Consider the following 18,757-nt stretch of genomic DNA (forward strand, 5'->3'; position numbering starts at 1 on the left):
TATAGCATAAAAATCCACAGGAAGAACAAGAAAATGGCTTTTAGATAGCTGTCCACTGTATTGACCACTGTGCATTAAAGGGTTAATTTGACCGTTCAAAAGGTAACGCTCAGCAGATTATGTTTAGTTGTAAATAATAGAAGCATAGACCAAAAGGAAGGAAGAGGTGATCTGTGGGTACCAGCGACTGGAAACGTCACACATCCTGCTTTCTAGAGCAGAACAACATCAAATGAAAAGGTTAGAGTTCATACTGCCTAGAATATTTTGCCTGGAAATCAGATAATACCGCCCCTTTAATACAGGTCTAAGACTACTCAATTCAATTCAATTAATTTTATTTGTTATGCGCCAGTTCATAACACGTCGTCTCAAAGTACTTCATTATAAAAGTTATTTTGATCCAATCATACATACACAGTACAGACCAAAGGTTTGGACACACAGTTGTGTCCAAACCTTTGGTCTGTACTGTACGTCCAACTCGATCATGGTTATCAAACAGTGCTGTAAAGTTCAATTTATTCAAATTGGCTTAAAAGGTTTACTAAGGAAACCCATCAGAATTCATCAAGATGTATAGATCATCAGTACAGCAGTGGAAGTTTGTCTCATGCTATCTGTTGATTAGCTGAACATGGTAACATTTTGGCATCAATCTGCATGTTCTGGACAAAAACCAAATCAACATGGCTGAAACTGATGCTGGACGCGTAGAAACCTATCAAATATGTACAGTGAATAGAGAAAAAATGTGATACCTGTGCCTGATAAATGCAGTGAATTGTGGTCATTTTTCAAACAAACAATAACAGCTTTAGTATGCACTGGGCATATAACATATTCTAGTGGGACATTTATCCACAATAATGCAAAGCAGACTGCGAAGACAAATGAAAAAAAGGTATTTATTTGAGACAAGAGATCTGATTGTACAGTCATTCTCAGTAGAGTGTATTTGAAAGCAATTTACATTACAATGAAATGAGTGTAAGGCAGGAAACTAGTGAATATTAGTGGAGCTACAGCAGCAGTGGAATGTATGAAGACGTAACAACATGATGAGTTTCACCATTCGTTCGTAATTTGGTTGTGAATCATTTTCCCTTGTCGATATTACAGCTACAGTGTGTTAATAAGGGTGAGAATATAAACACAGATTTAAAATGAACAATAAATTCTGCTTAGACTGACCTGCAGCTCTTATTTATTAACTGTATTGTTGTAATATTCTATGAAAACAGCATCACTTAGAAATCAATCAGCATGAAATAATCTTTCGCTATAAGTGCAACACTTTTCAGTTATCAACAAGATTTTTCTTTTTATTTAGAAGTCAACAGAAAATACCCAAACTTGATTTTTTTTTTTTATGTGATCATCCTGTCTTTTAAAATACACAATAAAGTAAAACTTTTGGATGGATTTTGTTGGATAGTTTCAGTCATCATGCAGAATCGCTGCATCCAGCTCTTATCCCAGTAAAATCAGGTTTACTAATAAATGACTTTCAGCTTACAGACCATCTATGACATAACAAGGCTTCTGTCAGACTGCAAATTTCACAATAAAAGGCATTCTGTGAAGAGCAATATGGCTTAATTGTGATAAACGCTTATCCTGTGAACAGGCTGGCACACAGCAGAACTGAGAAAGCCGTGACACAGGAGGATATCATGGAAAAAACCCCGGAAAATATAAAGATAAGACGAGAGAGGAGAAAAAACCCATCACACAACCGGAAACTGGAAAAAGAATCACCCCGATGTTCCCCATGTGTTGCAACTTTCAGATTTAAAGACACTATTTCTACTTTTCTCTACATGTGAGCGAGCGGTCTCTGAAATGAACAATTAATTTTAAACCTAAATGCTAAAGTCAGGAAGAATGATGTTTGAACCTTTGACATTTTAGCTTTAGCTTCCTCTTTCTGTTTAAAGACAGAAAGTCAGAACAAACTTCTACACCGTGTTCACTGCCTTTATGTTTCAGCAGGTGAAGACAGTCCCTGTGTATGTGTGCGTGTGTGGGGGGTGTGCATGTGTGTGTAGATGTGTACGCGCTGCTCTTTAAGCCTTCTTCATGCCCCGCCCCATCAGGCAGGCAAAGATGGTCATCACCATTTTAGGGTTGACTTCTACCAAGTCCTCAGGCAGGGCGTAGACTTTAGCGCCGATCTTCCTCGCCATGGAGATGGCATACCTGGGGCAAGAAAGGTTTAAACATAGGATTACTATGGTAACATCTTGCTAAGTAAAAGTAACTATTTGTTAATCTCCGACGAGGCGAAAAGCAAAGCTTCTTAGCCCCGCTGCATGTTCAGGTTTGTTAGAGGTGATTACTTGGCATTGTCCAGTTTATCTTCATCTGAGAGATTGTCTCTTTTCACCAGGTCAAAGTTCACGCTCTTCGGCTGAATGGCATCAATCAGGTCCAGCACTGGAAGGCTGGTGCTAATGGCTTTGTCCTAAACAGACAGACAGACACAGCAAATTAGCAAAACTTCTAACATTAGCTTCAGGCCGTCCTAATACATGAACATCCGGCTGCTTATTTACTATTGTTGACACTTCCGCTAATCCACTACTGCGCTAATAACGGAGCAAATTTTTTGCTTAGCGACTTAGTGATTTTGCTAACTTTGAAAGTATTTAGCGCACTTAGCTTCCTCTAAATTAGTTTTTCTATTTTTATTTTAACTACGAAAGCATTAATTTACTTGTATGATTTGTAAACTTTCAGTTGAATAAAGTTTGACATCTACAGTATGTTGACGCTTTGGTTATCCACTGTTAAGAATTCTTCAGGTAGATGTTTATATTCATGCTCTTATTTTGAAGTGGGAGAAGACAGTTCTGTTTCCTCTCTTCACTTTGTATTTATTTCAAGAAACTTTATTGAGCAAATGGCAAGTAACAAATATATGAAGTATACAAAAGAAAACACTGAAATGAGCAAACAGAGGTGCTAATTAAACAAATACATGCCAAAATTCATTATGTGAATTGTTTTGAAAGCCCCCTTACATTCTATCAACATGGTTGGTTTTAGCGCTTCAGCATTAGCGTCTACTAAATACCATGTTGATGTACCAATATCATGTTGGTGTACCAACATGATATTTGGTACACCAAATAGAAGTCAACATGATGTTTGGCATTAGCTTCTACTAAGTCCTATGTTGGGGTAGCACTTTAGCATTAGCGGAACTAGTGTTTTGACTCGTGCTTCAGGGTTAGCATAGCTAACGTTTTAGTTAGTGGTGCCCACCACTTGTTGAATCCCTCTAAAAACTTTTGACAAACTTTTGGGACATGCTAACGCTGCCAATGGATCTTTGAACCAAACCTTTGAGGAAATTAGACACAGGTTGAGTCTAATTAATAATTATACAACTTCTAAAGAATGACACAAGGCTTCCCTGGTTGGTGCTTTTTTTTCTTGATTTCACTTCGAACTGATGTCCTATTTAAGTTTCATCTCTCACATAAAATCCCAATAAAAAACTGGGAAAGGGACTGTATGGGTTTGTGTCACTTGCCTTAAAGCTTTTGATGGAGGAACTCTTGCCGGCTTCCTTCAGAGCCTTATTGACCCACGCGATGATCAAATCGTCTCCAGCAACTTCTCCATGTCCGAGGTCCTCCAGCACGTTTAAAGTGTACCTGCACCATGTCGGTCATTATTATTAGCCTTCAGTATAACCAACATTGCAATGTTTTAAAAATAAAAGTGACACATATTCAAAGTGAAACTCAAATTTCCCATAAAGTTCATATGTTGTCAGAGTTGAGGAAGCCTCTGAAAATGCTAATTACTCAGACTCAAAGCTGGACAAACAGCACCCCCTCCCTCTCCAGAACTGCATAGCAACCTAGCATCCTCAGCAGACGTTGACTCTGTGAGCCAGAAAGTGAAAAGTCAAATAACCTCCTCATCAGCTGCCACACCAAGGCCAGGGTGAGAGTCTCGTTCCCCTCGTTCAGGTCCTGACCTCCGATTCCCACCAGGGAAAAGCCGGCTTTGTTCTTCCCCAGCTCCACAGCGTAGTTGCAGTTTTCAATCTGTTGGAAGAGGAAGATGCAAACACATTCAGATCTACTCCGATTCACAGTCTCAAGTCTTTCTGTGTTTCCAAACTGACCTTCTTTAAGTGACCTCCTCCTACTCCCTTGAAGGGAGGAAGGTTGACTCTGTGGTCCCAGTCCACCTTCACTTTAATCTTTTCATACAGCTGCAGAATCACCACGGCGTCCTGCAGGTCTCTGCATGCAAACACAAACACGTCGATGAGCCAGTGAACAGAATAACGTCCCCGCGGCAGAAAGAGAGCCACTGACCCATAGATGTAGTGAACGTGTGGACTGACTCCCAGCGAGTTCATCCAGTTCCTGAAGGTTCTCTCCTCTCTCGTCTCACCTAAAACAAAGTCAAGGAGGATGATAAAGCCCACGCAAATCTGGACACAGGTGGGAAAAATAAAGTTTCAAGAAAGTCGTATCCGTGCTTTACTCTCAAGATTCCACTCCTGGTTTTCGGGTTTGGTGAGCGCCGGGTGCTTGTTGAAGAGCGTGGCCATGAAGGCCAGATTGAGTTTGGCGTTTCCTGTCACGATGTCGGTGGCAGTCACAAACTGACGGCAGCCCAGCCGCTCGGCCTGCTTCAGCAGACACTCGGCTCTCTTTTTTAGGTCTTGCTCCTGGAGACGCAAACACAATGTCAGGTTTGAGAGCAAGAAACCTGACATTCATCAGGTTCATCAATAACCCTGAACAAATGACCACTACACAGATCAAGAACGTTTTAAGATAAAAAACAACATTTCCATTTGTTTTAGGTTCGTTTATTGTGACAATTATGACAATTTATTAAGATTGACACAAGAAGAAAAAAAATACTTGTTGCGGCGCAATTATATGTATTATCATTTTCAGTCAGAAATTTTGGCCTTTTATTGGTACATTTGAACCATTTCTTTCGGGGTGGACTGACAATAAATGTAGCTTAGGAAGCTAGCATACCTAGGACCAATGCTTCTTGATACGCTATTGGGTGTCGTTGGTAACGCAGTCAATGTAGAAGGCCCATTTAATTTCCTTTGCACTGAGTGGCTGTATCCTAACAGTGAAAATAAGCGAGTCTGTGAATGTTAGCTCCTGCGGTAGTGCTAGGACGGTTTTCATTGTGCAAATTGATGCATATGAGGGTATATTTGGTGTATGAATGATTAAAATAGACAGTTCTAAATGTTTCTAGAAAGAGGCTCAAGTATTTTGGGATTTTAGTTAATCGCAGGTTGTTGGCTGAATAGCTAACCGTCCTATTCAGCTAATAGGATGGTTAGCTATTAGCTCAAAAGGGCCAAAAGTCCCCCATGGCTACAGCTGTGATATTATATCTGTTTAAGTTTGACCCAAGTGAAAATGTACAAACTACAACTACAAGTGAAGTCAATGCTAGCAAACTAACAAGCTAAAATAAATTCTGATATTTCTGTTGAAAAAAGAAACAAGAATTATGCCAGAAGTTTGTTGATGACTACAAAAAGTATAGATGTTTCTTTCCAACATGCCAATCAACATTTTTCCTGATCTTATTGGGTGTGAATTACATCCTTTATGTATGACAAATAACTTAAGAAAGATGACTCTAATGATCTTTTAAGTTGTTGTTGAATCTGACTGCAAAGATTGGAAGAAAAAAATAAGTCAGCAAAATGCTGATTGATTTGAAATGAAGGAAACTCTGCCTTTTTCCTGCCCTCGTGGAATTAAGTTTGAAATCCCCCCCATTTTAATTTTGTTTTTTCAAATTGTTTCCCAGGTCTCCTGTGGGAACCTGAGGGTGAAGAAGATACTAAAATCCCACTCAAAAAAACAAAGTCAGCGTATAACATGCGCTCCAGTCGGAATGATATCCTGAGCTTAAAATAACCCACAGGAAGCAGGAAGAAGATAAACAGCTTCCATGCGGCCTGAACGGCCACGTCAATAAACATCCTTAACTGGGTTTAGTCTGAACCGCAAATAGATTCAAGATTGACTCCCGTGACGTGACCACCATTTTCTGTTGTGTTCACCAGTGTAGGGTGATTGATGTTGTGATATCACTAAAGTAAAGGAACAGGGTGTCTGTAGAGCTCACCAACACAAATGTAAGACTTTTAAAAAATTTTTTAAGACCATTATGAATGGAATTCAAGGCCTGTAACATAAAAGAAATGTACAAAAAATGCTTATAAATAAATCGCAAGGGCTTACAACAAAATGTGAGATCAAGGTGAACGTATTTAAGGCCAACTTATTTTTTTCACGAATTGAAGACATTTTAAGGATGCGTGGATGCCCCGAGGAAAATGAGAGCAGGCTGCTGAAGCTGCAGACTCACGTAGAGACCAGTCATGTCGATCTCAATCCGAGGAACGTCCTCTTTGCTGCCATCTGGAGCGATCTGCTGCAGCAGGTGGAAATATGCCCTGGAGTCCTGCAAAGAAAACACACAGAGTTTCACATTGTTAACATGGGAATATCCTGTGGAGACTGGAATCCAGCAGCCATTGGGTGAGAGAAGGGGTACACCCAGGACAGGTCACCAGTCCATCACATGGCAACATAGAGAAACACAGAACAAACAACCTACCCATACCTAGGGGCAATTTGGAGAGCAATTAACCAAGGCAACCGCAGCTGCATTTCCAGTGACCAAAAAAATTGCACAAATTGGAATTATGAAAATAAATCTGCTTAATGGAAACTTGTGTTTTTTCAACATTAGCAGAATATCAACAAAGTTTCCTCACACATTTGGAATGGAAACACAGATAGTTCTACCAACTGTGCAGCTAAAACAGACTCTATTTTAAGAAGACCAACACAGAAAGTAGAAAATTGGTGCAAAACTTTTACATATTCCTTTACCAACCCAACATGAGTGTCGATACATAAAATAACCACAGCCCCCACTGTGACGTCTCCTCACCTTAATGTCTCCAGAAAAGTTCGATATGGTCATGCCCGAATTCTTTAAGTGGAAATTGGCCCACCGCAGCAGCAGTTCTTCAGGACTGAGCTTCATCAGCTCCTCCAGACTTTCCCCATCCTGCAGCAGCGCTGCCAGGGCTGCGAATGCAAAGATGTTCAGACCGGAACAAGACATGGAAACAAAACTTTGTATCAACAGAGTCCAGCGCAGTAGGTGCAGTTGAGTGTACTGCACCTTCGTTGCGGCTCAGTTTTATATCGGCAAACAGTCCTATCTTGATGATCTGCCAGAGGAGGCCGAGCACCAGGTGAGGCTTGCCCTCCTTTAGGTCCTGAGCGCCGATGTTGACCACTTGGCAGCCGATGGCTGAAGCTGAGTTCAGAGCCAAGTTCAGGTTCTCCTGTTGGTCCAAAGTCAGAGGGAACTTACTGCGTTACTCAACCAGATTTGGGTGAATATGCATCCGTATGAGTCTTACCTGTGTGGTGAAGGCTGTGAGTTTCTTTTTGTTGATAGTCCTCTCATCGATGGTGTCAGGAACAGACAAGTTGATGAGTTTACTGTGGCAAAAAATGAGAGGAAACGACACCAGGGTTTAGAATATGAAAACGAAGGTTCAATAAGGGGGAAAAGGAAGTGATGGATAAGGTTTACCAAAGCAAAACGCCGTCTGCCACAGCTTTAAACAGATGTCCGGTGTTAGGGTCAATGGGCAAGACATGCTTACAGTCCGGGTCCTTCTCCAAAGATGAGTTGATGTAGTTGGCGAAGGCGAAGCGCTCCTGCTCTGAAATGAAAGTCAAGTGCTACGTCACATCACCTGAAATACTGTCAAACCTAACGAGATACAGGCTCAGATCGTTTCAAGCAGCTACTAACCAGAGATGGAGTGCGTAGTTCCCTCACTGGAGAGCTCACTGGTGCCTTTGATGGCTACGACACCCTCTTTCTTGCTGAGAGCCTTCCTGAAACCCTGAGCCAGTTTGTCGTCCTTCATCTCCAGGAAGATCTGAAAGGTCAGGGGAAAGTCGGGTCCAGCAAGTTAGAGTGAGGGCAGAAACGTACATCAACATATCAATCCATCAGTAAGTGTGACAAAATACCAGGTATAACACAGCACCTTCCAGCTCTACTCACAACACCTACTTATATCTTCAACGTTTGACCCAGATTAGTTGTTTTCTAGCTTGGTAAAAACCCAGTGCTTTGTTCTAAGTTTTGCTTCGTACAGAGGGTCTGGACCTGTAGCTACTGAGAAAGGATTACTTACTGGAGGCAAGAGACAATTGGCTCTTACCCAGTGACTAACGTTTGGCCGTGATGTCTGTAACGCACAAGCTTACCAGAAAACGCATGTGCTGTAAACAACCACGTAGGGAGTAAGGTCACAACATCTTCCTCTTGCTCTACTACAACTCTAAAATGTTGCATAACATAATTCATGTTTCCTTCTGCTCACTGATGGGCCCAGTTGAAATTCTACCAGAGAAATTGAGTTCAATGAGAGAAATTGGAGACAGTGTACTGAAGAGAGACGAGAATCAAGCAGAATTGCGTAGGAGGGCAATGGTGAGGATATTTGTATACATCTCTTAAAAAAAGCAAAAAAAAAACTAAGCGTCATGTAACAAGACCCAGGTAAAAATCTGTCGAAGATGATTATTTAATCCAAGTTATATTTAAGAAGCAGAAAAGGATAGATGGTCATCCATTTTATTATTTTTGTAGAATCTACCTCCGTGGGAAGATTTTGGAGCAAAACCAAAATAAAACACAAAGGGTTTTTATATTTGCCAAAAATAAAAACGTCTTGATGATCCCCAACTAAAATATTCAGTGGTCAGACGAGACAAATTTGAAACTTTTTGGAAGCTGAGTGTCCCGTTACACCTAGCTTAGAGCATATCCAGCGTTTCAGAAAGAGGACATACCAAAGCTCAAACATGGTGGTGGTAGTATGATGGTCTGGCGTAGCTTTGCTTATAATAAATAGTTCAGTATGGGTACTCATAGTAATTAAATAGAATATGAATGATAAAAAGAGAAGTGTAGATAAGCCATCATTTAGTACTTATTAACTTTTACATCCATGACAAATTTAACAATAAATTAAATATGGCAACAAAAGAGAAAAACCGGTGAATTTTCAGCCCATTAGCAATCAAATTTAAAGAGAATAAAACCACTAAGTTGAGTGAGTGAGTGAGTGAGTGAGTGAGTGAGTGAGTGAGTGAGTGAGTGAGTGAGTGAGTGAGTGAGTGAGTGAGTTAGTTAGTTAGTTAGTTGTTTAGTTAGTTAGTTGGTTAGTTAGTTAGCGTTACCTACAGCCGTGAACTCCTCAAAGTTGATGCGGCTGTCTTTGTCCCGGTCCAGTTTCTGGAGCAGCTCCCGGATCTGGTATCCAGGCAACGGACAGCCCACCTCCCGGAACAGGTCGCCCAGTTCTGAGGCGCAGATGTAGCCGCTGTGGTCTGCATCTAGACAGGGATGGGGTCAGGGGAGGAAACGGAGGTTTAATGCAGCTGCTCTCTATTTCTAACAAGTGCTGTGAACCTTCTAGATAAAATGACGGCAGTCGATGTGTTTGTCAAAAGATGAGAACTCAATAAAGTTGTCAGCATCGAACGGTAGATTACAACTTCATACAAACCCAAAGGATAAATTCTTGTAGCCAATGGCCAGTGGTATTATCTTGTACTTATCTTGCTACTACCCACAATGACGAAGGTAAAACCTAGATCTCTATGACAACCATTACACTGTATTTACATGCATACCGGTCCTCTAAGAAAGAGGTTTTTCTTTCCACTGGAAATGTATGAAGTCAACCGAGACTTTAACTGGAACTGTGTGCTGTGATCAGATGAGTTAAAGATTGAGATATTCATGCCTTTTTGTCCTCCAGATTCCCTCTGGAAATCCTGTTGGACCACACTGCATCCTCACCTCTTGAATGTACTGGGAGATTTTTAATACAAATGTGCTAGAAAGTCCCAGTAAGTGGAAAATTATTTCAGGGTTCCAACCCATTTTTATCAGAGTAAAATCAACGATTGATTCTGTAACATGATGATGTAGGGCTGGGCGATATGAACTTAGGATCATATCGTGATATTTTGTGGTACTATTATAATAACGATAAAGATTCTGTTAAAAAAAACTATTTCTTGCTCTTTTTTTAAGTAACTGTATGACTCTTAACTGCATGGCACAGCATTCATAGCGCCATAAACACATAATGTTCTTAAAAATTATTTCCATTTACACTAGGCTTCTTCAGGACGCAACATACTTTAAAAAGTGACTTTTATCACTAAGCTGCACAGTAACAACATTTAGTCATATTTTTAAATTTACTGATATTAATTAATGCTTCTGTGGAACAAACAGTGGAGAAAGTAGCAAAGACAGCATATAGTCAGTTTTGTTTTGATTTTTTTAACTTAACATCAATAACTGAAATGTATCATGACAACGATAAATTCTTATTGTGAGAAACAATTTCCCATGATAAATGATAAACGATACGATAAATGCCATCGTATCTGCAGGATCTGAGCGAGAACTCACCGACTTTCTGGAAGCACTGCCTGATCTCCTCCAGCTGCTCGGCGCTCACCTTCCCAGACATGCTGACCTGAGGGAGAGACAGATGTTCATGAAGCTGACTGCCGCACTCTGACTTCTCTTCCTGTTAGTGCATCACTTCATGGCGGCGCAAATTCATCTGTGACAAAGCCGGACGGAACTGATTCCCTGATATTCTACTGTTTTAATACAGCCTTTATCAGAAGCTTTCCAATGGAAGTTACAGAAATGGATTATTATAGCTTATATTAGGGTTTATCTATCATTGTTCTTCTGCTAGGTTACTTATTAGCTCCATCTGATCTCATTGATATTTGATCATTGTAGACTGAGCTGTTTTGATGCATCCACTACTGCAAGATATTCACTCTTACTGAGCTAAGAGCTATCTTATTACATTGCATGAAAGCCTAGACAATGCTCCAGAAAGAATTACTGTGGATGCCCAGTTCCAGAAACAGAAGGGTAGTGAGATGGCCCCGTCCTGAATTTGATTTAGCTGGTGTTTGATTTGAGAGCTGTTAGCTGCAGAGAGCAGATGGACTGAGATTTCCCTGATAACAAACACTGCCTGTTAGCAAAAGAAAATATCTCACAGACACAGTTTGTCACTGTTCAAAATAAGAAATGTTACTATTATTATAGTAGTATAACAATAAGATATAGGTGCTTGTTTAAGTCAATAATTCCTTAATATTGATGAAAAAGTACTAGTTATGAGTGAAATAATCATCCAGTGGAACCAGTACTTTAATATTAAGGAATTAGTGACTTAAAATAAGCTCTTGGATCTTATAAGTTTTGTCTTATGTCAAGGATGCTAAGATAGTTGCACTAGAAACTAAACCAAAAGTAGTTGGTAAGATTTTGTGTTTTTGACGTGCAGCCATTAACAAACATTTTTATACGACCTTAAACCATTGCAAATTGGCTAAAAGGTCACCATTGGATGATTGAATTCAGTTCAATTGAACGCTATCCATGAACTTTGTTTCTCTTTCTCTGCCTGTTAATTGTATTTCTGATGTTTGTTTAGATGGCTTTCGTCCTATCATCTTTCCACCAAACCTTTGCAATTCGGCTTGTTTTCATAACAAACATAAAGTTTTCTACCAACCGTGCTTCAGTTTGTACAAAGTTTATTCCTTTCCTATGTATGGGATGAGATAGGAATGTGTAAGTATTAATGGGTGAATTGACTGAGATCTTTTAAACCAGTCGACTTTTATCAAATCTGATAGACATGATATCAAACCAAGAAATCCAACTGACTTCTTACTGTGCACACACCAACAAACTGTCCCAGACTTTCTTAATATTGGATGGTACTTAAATAAGAAACCGATCCTACCCACCAATCTTATCTGCCTCCACAAAAGGCCTGAAAATGGCTGACTAAAAGACTAGCCCTCAATAGTCACCCCTGTATTGCCAACTTAGCGACACCGTTGCAGCTTTTTAGACAAATAAATTGGTATCAGTGACGAACCAGAAAACTGCAATCGGTGCACTCTACTTCTTAATTGTAGATTCCTTTGATCCGAATCATAAAATTACATGGTCTGTCAGTAATGCACTGTTATGAAACACTTGTTGGGGACAGCACCATTTCCTATCCAGTCCAATCTAACTTTATTCATAAAGCACTTTAAATTACCAAAGGGACCAAAGTGTTGTACAGAACACATCAAAAACATTTAAAACAACACAAATGCCAACATGACACAAAACCATAACATTCAGAAATAGAAAATTTCTACCCAGGGCATTCCCAGCCATGCAATAAAAGTAAAATAAGCAGAAGCTAATGTCAGCCTCTCACACGGTGTCAAATTTGTGACGCCAAGTGAAACTCAATAATTGTACTACAAAACATTCAGAGGTCAACATGGAGAAGGAGTGAAATGACCAACAGCCTTCAATAATGTCTGCGGGCGGGTCACAATTATGACCTCCAATCATCACCATCTGACCTCCTTTATATTCAATTTTAACCTCATATTGAGCCAAACTCACCTCAAGGTGTTTTCTTTACCACTGGCATTAAAGTTAGATGAACTTACAATGTTTTATTCCTTTATCTAACGTGTATGGCTAACAGATACAAAGACAACCAATTTCTCTTGCCATTCATCTTGTTGTTGTTCTGTACACAAATGATGGGTTTATTGTGTGTATGTATTTACATTTTCATGATTACATGAAATTTTAACTCCAATATTTTTATTTTAGTATAAAAATGGGTTAATACATGAACTGTCGGACAGTGTGTTTTGAACGTGTGCTAGCTTTGTAACACAAAGCTTCACCATCAATCTCAAAGGACGCCCACCTAAAATGGGAGTGGTCACCCATTTTAGGTGGGTGTGGTCACCTAAAATGGCCCCACCCCCTAAACCAGCTGCTCTTAACAGATCTGTGAAGACTTTTTGGAGAAAAGGGAGCTGTGTTGTGACGTCTCTTTGCTGTTTTAGTCCAAAGCATGTCAACTGCAGTCAACCTGTCCACGTCTAAATCTGCAAGGTCCTCGTTTGCATGCTTTAATGAAACCACAGCCCGACAAACAAACGAGAGATTTCAGTTTGAGGGGAAGTATGCAAACCTGATGGTTGAATAGTCAAAAAGGAGCGCATTATAATGGACGAACGTGCCAGTGGTGAAAGGCATGGGATCATTTCGCAAACCACTTGTGACAAATGCATTATGGGACTGTGAAACCCTGGGGGTTGTGTAGCGCAGTTATGCTGTTTCCCAGACTATTTGAATAATGGGTACCGGAGAATTTTTACCACCGCAAATACCATACAGACAGCAGTGAGTATGTTACTCCTGCATGGCAGCTACAAACTACTGCCTTAGCAAGCCAAAATGAGCAGTGGAATAAACAGAGCCAATCAAAGGAAAAACTGAGCGGCTTGATCATGGCTAGAAGAAGAAATAAATATTGAATGTTATTTGATAGAGTAAGAAGTGATGAGGAAATGACAAAATCCTCTCATTTAATCATCAGAGCATATTTCCTTTGATTTTAATTGAGACCATAAACACACATCAGACTGCATCGTTGCTGCATTTACAGACAAAAAAAAATTATGAGGAGCTCTTAGTTTAATGAAATCTTTAAATAAAGAATGATGCAAAGTAAGACAAGAAAAAGAAAGCTGGCAGGAACAAATATGTTTACACTTCTGCCAACCTTCTTTTCAAACAAATTGCTAAATAATTGGTGTTTGAATTGTGAATGTGAATATGTTTGCACGAGAAAATCTGCTTATTTTGCTTATTCCAATCCCTCTCTGATGGATTTGTTCATCTCTGGTATTAAATGTATTATTATTATTATTATTATTATTATTATTATTATTATTATTATTATTGAGTTCATGAAAACTTGTTTCATGGGTGCACTCGGAAAAGATGTGCATTTTACTGCCACAAGATGTCACTGTTTATAGGCGGTATTGTCTTTCACTTCACCGGCATCAGTGACAGCAGTACCGCAAGAGATTCATTTATCTGACTGAGTCTGACCACACTGGTCCACCGATAACAAAAGGTCACCACTGAGGTTACCCAGGGCAACATGGTCACCAGGACAATTAAAAACAGCGTGTCCAGAGGAAACACCGAGTCAGTCTAGATGTTGTTGGCACATTATCATCCATCCATCCATCCATCCAGCCTCAGCAGCAGCAGCAGCGATGCTCATGACTTTCTTGATTATGGGTCATGGCTGCTGCTGGGACCAAAAATTACAGAAAGAGAGACGCTACCATATCACATAAAACCATAATATTAACATTTCGGTTGGGTGTTTATGCTGAACGTTCACGTAATAGTCTTTTTTTAAAAAAAAATCATTCTAAACTACATTTGTGACATTGTTAAAATGTTACATAATTTTAAACTTCAAGCTGCAGTAATGTTGTTTTAAAGAGATGTGGCGCAGTAATAAAAGCTGTGGGCTATAACATTCAAACGCCCTTAAGAAACATCACGTCCTTACCTGAAGTCCGCTGGAGCAGTTCGGTGGAAGCACCCGGAGGAACGGAACCCTCTGTCGGCCTGCCTCTGCCGCTCCGTCCCGTTTTCACGGCTGACACCGCCCGGTAAGCGGAGCCGCTCCGCCCTCCGCCGCGCCACCCCTTCTCCTCCGGGGCACATCCCGCCTCCACAGACCGCACACCCAAAGGTATCAATAAATTACGGTTTCTGGGAGAATGCTAGTTTCCCCCGGAAGTTTCTTTCTTTCTTCTTTTTTTAAAACTTGTTGCTAAAATAAAATCAAATTAAATTATACATCACATATTTGATTTAAAATGCCATTTTATTTTCTGAGGTATGTTTCACAAAGCTATAATATTTAATATTTTGTGTCATGTGTTATGGGCAAAAATTCCACATTTTTACAGTCTTACCGAGAACAGGCGGTAATATAGCCTACCTATCACTAACTCACGGCAGAATATGCTAATGCTAATGCTAATGTTCGGGCCGCTGTTCAACAAATATTCTGAGAAGATATTGAGCTTTTTCCAAATTATAGCATTTAAAATTATTCATTCAGTGACCTGTAAAAGTCCTTACCTCGGAATAGTTCCACATTTTGTCCCATAGACCGGCACACTTTTGCATTTTATTGGGGTTTTATGTGACAGAACAACACAATTGTAACGTGAAAGGTTAAGCAGGGCCGGCCGCAGGTTGAATGGGGCCTTAAGCAGAATTTTGCTAAGTTACCCCTTTTCAGTTAAAACACCACCAATAACAGCGTTTCAATGTGGATTTGATGGAATCCAAATTTAATTGGCTAAGACAAAAACAATCACTGATAATTATTATTTTCCGAAATGTACAACAAAGAGGTCAAACACAAAGTAAACACAACAATCGGACGATGACGGTTATTTGTATTTTTATAAAGTAAATCTTCCAATTCCTAAGTCTCAGCTTTGAATAATTAATCATTTAAAATATTCTAATTTGTCTAAATCAAATGTATCTGCATTCTCAATATGTGCATTTTAGATGTATGGTCTGTGTTAACAGGACACAACGCTGGACAAGCATGCCAAATGTGAATACATGATACAAATTTTTCTGATTTTAATTAGTGAAAAAATGAAATCCACCAAACACTGATCTTCCATTTCAAGATCATGCACTGCTTTGCGTGCATCCATCATTTAAAACCCCAATAAGATTTTTTTTAAAAAGTGAACTGTGAAAATATAATTTTACATATCTTAGAGCAACCTTTTTAACGTTTTTCTGAGAATCACTTTTAGCCTCTGTTATTTTCTCTTCGAACAATGTTCGGTTCAGGTTCTGTTATTCCCCCTTGAGAGCTCGCCTCCCCCGTTCCAGGATTATTGCCACATCCTATGAGAATCAGAAGATAAGTAAGACCTTCTCGTTATACACTAACCCACTCACAGTTAGTCACGCATGCCACTGCATTGACAGCTGCTGCACCCTAACGTAGGCATCAACTAGAACCTTCCGATTAGTAGATGTACCATTGTCATCTTCTTGCGGAAATGCAGACGTGTTGATGTTGTAATTGTTTGACATTCCTCAGTGGAAGCATGCTGTAGCAGTAAGTGTCATTTTGCATCCAAGCTGTTAGCGCGGCTAGCCCGTACATGCAGGAATTCCTCCTCTCTCTCCTCCATTCGTTCTCCCCGTCCTCCTGTTATCTCTCACCCCGTCTTCCTGAAGCGATGTGCTGAATCTTGTCAGAGTGAATACCTTGAATATGAACCAGAGAGAGCACTTCTTTAGGGGGCTTTTCTAGAACTCGTCTTTCTGAGAAACAAACGTGTGGATCGGGACTGAGAGCCACATTGTGTTTGGCAGATAAACCGTCTCGTGAGATTTTGTCACGCAACCACCGCAACAAATTCAGTTGGTGTCACATTGAACTGTGTGAAAATCAAATGAGTGTGTCGGGGGGCCGGGGGGGATGGTAAACCCTTCCCAGAGCATGATGCCACCACCACCACCGATGGATTGGAACGGAAATGAGGAAAATTGAAAGGGCGTGTGAATACTTTTGCAACATTGTTTTGTTAAAGGAGCAGTATTACGTAAAATCTTTTTTTTTTTTAGATTTATGACATGTTATAATGTTATTTCCTCATAGAAAACATACCTAGAGTGTCCACTTAATATTTGAGAAATATTTGAAAAATCTTTTAATCTTTCCCATTCAGCTCCTTCAGACTAGCCAGCAGCAATTAGCAAACACCTGGTGGAACTGCACTTCTGCTGAGCTCATTATAGGAGCTACTTCCCAGTGAAACAATGGTAAAAAGATCGTTGCTAAAGGGTAAATAGAGGAGCCATGTTGTAACGACTCCCTGAAGGCGCAGTTTCAGCAAGAGCAGGAGCTTCTTCTTAAAGAGACGGAGGCCCAATTTCAAGGAGTTAAATTACAGAGTCAAATTTCTTTTAAGTCATAATTTATATGTGTAGCATTGTCATCACAACTGACAATGTTGTGATGACAACATCATCACAACATCACATCACTTAAGTGCTAACTTAAGTGCTAACTGTTAGCACTACTAACACTTAACTGTTAGTAGTGCCACTAACAGTTAAGTGGCACTACGGGGCTAGAAAACACATAATACCACGCCGATCATAAAGGCTGCTTATAGAAATATATTTAGGAGAACCCAGAATGGATTAACTCAGTACTGTTTGTCAAAATATAAACAGGATCTGAAGAAAATATATATGTATATTTATATATTTTACTCAGAATAATATCTGAAATTACATGAAAAACCATAGAGAGGCATTCACTATTTTTAAGCTAGTAAAAAGCCTTCAATTAGATTCATTTAGTCATTTTACTCTACTGTCATTAAGCTATCCAACCTTTGATCTAAGTACATTTTAGTCATTGCATGAAGAGTGTTAGGGAGTCTTAAACTGTGATTTTCCACACAAGGAAACTGGGAATCAACAGAAACTTACAGTTCATCCCCTACATTCAGGAATATCCTTCATACAGATGGAGAGATATGTAAAGATTTGAGACAGATAATAATATCTGACTTATTGAGACATGTTTGATACTTGAAACAAACTGAAATCCTCCCCTGCATTGCTAATAAACTAAAGAGAAACACATATCCACTAAATTAGTCCCATTTCTCCACAATAGTTTCCTTTCTTTTTCAGCCAGTCTGTTGCAGACGCGCCGCTGTGCTTTCAGGTCAGGTTGCATGACCCAGTTGAGACTTGAGCTGTCGGACAGAAGGCCCCGAGTTTGACTCTAGAATACTTCGGTACACAGAATTGACTCAGTGACTGCAAGGCGCCAAGGGCCTTCGGTTGAAAACAAGCCCACATCATCAGCCCTCCACTACCCTGGGTGACAGTCAGTGTCTGTGTTTCCACTGACCAGAGCGAGTTGGAATTACGCAGGATAAATTTGCTTAATGGAAACACACCAAATTTGAAAAAAGTCAAGTTTTTTTTGTTTTTTTTTGATAAGAAGTGTTTGTGTTGGGATGAGGTGGCTTTTCAGCCGGATCAAGTTTGGTGTTTTTCTCAAAACTGCAGGGGAAACACTTTTTTCACATCAAGCGAGTTTGATATGAAACCAGCGTGATGCGAGCCGTTCTGGTGCGACGGCGTAGTAGGAGCACGGTAGATAGACGGGAAAAAGACGGCAGAGTGGCTTTCTGCCAAAAAAATAGGAAACTCTGAGATCAGTCTCAGCAATGTTCTAGAAAAAAATTGGGACATTTCTTAACTCCATAAGTTGAAAATTTGCAAGAAAAAGAAAAGAAGAAATTTTGAGATGAAGTTTTGAATTTTCTAGAAAAAAACGTGGAAATTTTCTGAGTTTGTAAAAGTCTATTTTAAAAAAAATTTATTATCATTTTTGTACAATGTCCTTCTAATAATATTGTTTTTATTCTCAAAATACAACTTTATTCTCATATTATTTGAACTTTTCTCATACGACTTTATCCTCATAATTTATCTGTTCTTAGCATGGACCCAATACTCCGTCATAACTTATTATATCTATATTATATAAAAAAAGTTTGTTGGTTCAAATGATTAAGGGCCATTGTTGAAGGTCCAAAGAGCCACTTGTGGCTCCGCAGCTGCAGGTCGCAGACCCCTGATCTAGAAACACAGCTGCTGAAAAACCTTGGGATTT

At 39.6% G+C, this 18,757-nt stretch overlaps 1 protein-coding gene across 2 annotated transcripts; it reads right to left on the reverse strand.

Annotated features, from left to right (window-relative positions):
- Positions 1 to 889: 889 nt before the first annotated feature.
- On the reverse strand, positions 890 to 14,685 carry LOC116714950 (plastin-2-like). Of its 2 annotated transcripts, XM_032555769.1 has the most exons (16): positions 14,576 to 14,685; positions 10,552 to 10,618; positions 9,307 to 9,458; positions 7,861 to 7,990; positions 7,636 to 7,768; positions 7,460 to 7,541; positions 7,216 to 7,381; positions 6,979 to 7,118; positions 6,388 to 6,483; positions 4,513 to 4,699; positions 4,341 to 4,419; positions 4,145 to 4,265; positions 3,931 to 4,064; positions 3,542 to 3,665; positions 2,343 to 2,467; positions 890 to 2,202 (listed from the first exon to the last, which is right to left on the reverse strand). In XM_032555769.1, exons 2-16 carry the CDS (start codon positions 10,610 to 10,612, stop codon positions 2,070 to 2,072), a joined length of 1,863 nt encoding a protein of 620 aa, XP_032411660.1. In that variant the 5' UTR covers positions 10,613 to 10,618; positions 14,576 to 14,685; the 3' UTR covers positions 890 to 2,069. The 2 variants fall into 2 exon arrangements, with proteins under 2 accessions (XP_032411660.1, XP_032411661.1); XM_032555770.1 differs by lacking the exons at positions 10,552 to 10,618; positions 14,576 to 14,685 and having other exon boundaries at positions 9,303 to 9,435.
- Between the last annotated feature and the right edge of the window lie 4,072 nt (positions 14,686 to 18,757).

The sequence above is a fragment of the Xiphophorus hellerii genome, chromosome 23, assembly GCF_003331165.1.
Source record: "Xiphophorus hellerii strain 12219 chromosome 23, Xiphophorus_hellerii-4.1, whole genome shotgun sequence".
Taxonomy (NCBI): Eukaryota; Metazoa; Chordata; class Actinopteri; order Cyprinodontiformes; family Poeciliidae; genus Xiphophorus; species Xiphophorus hellerii.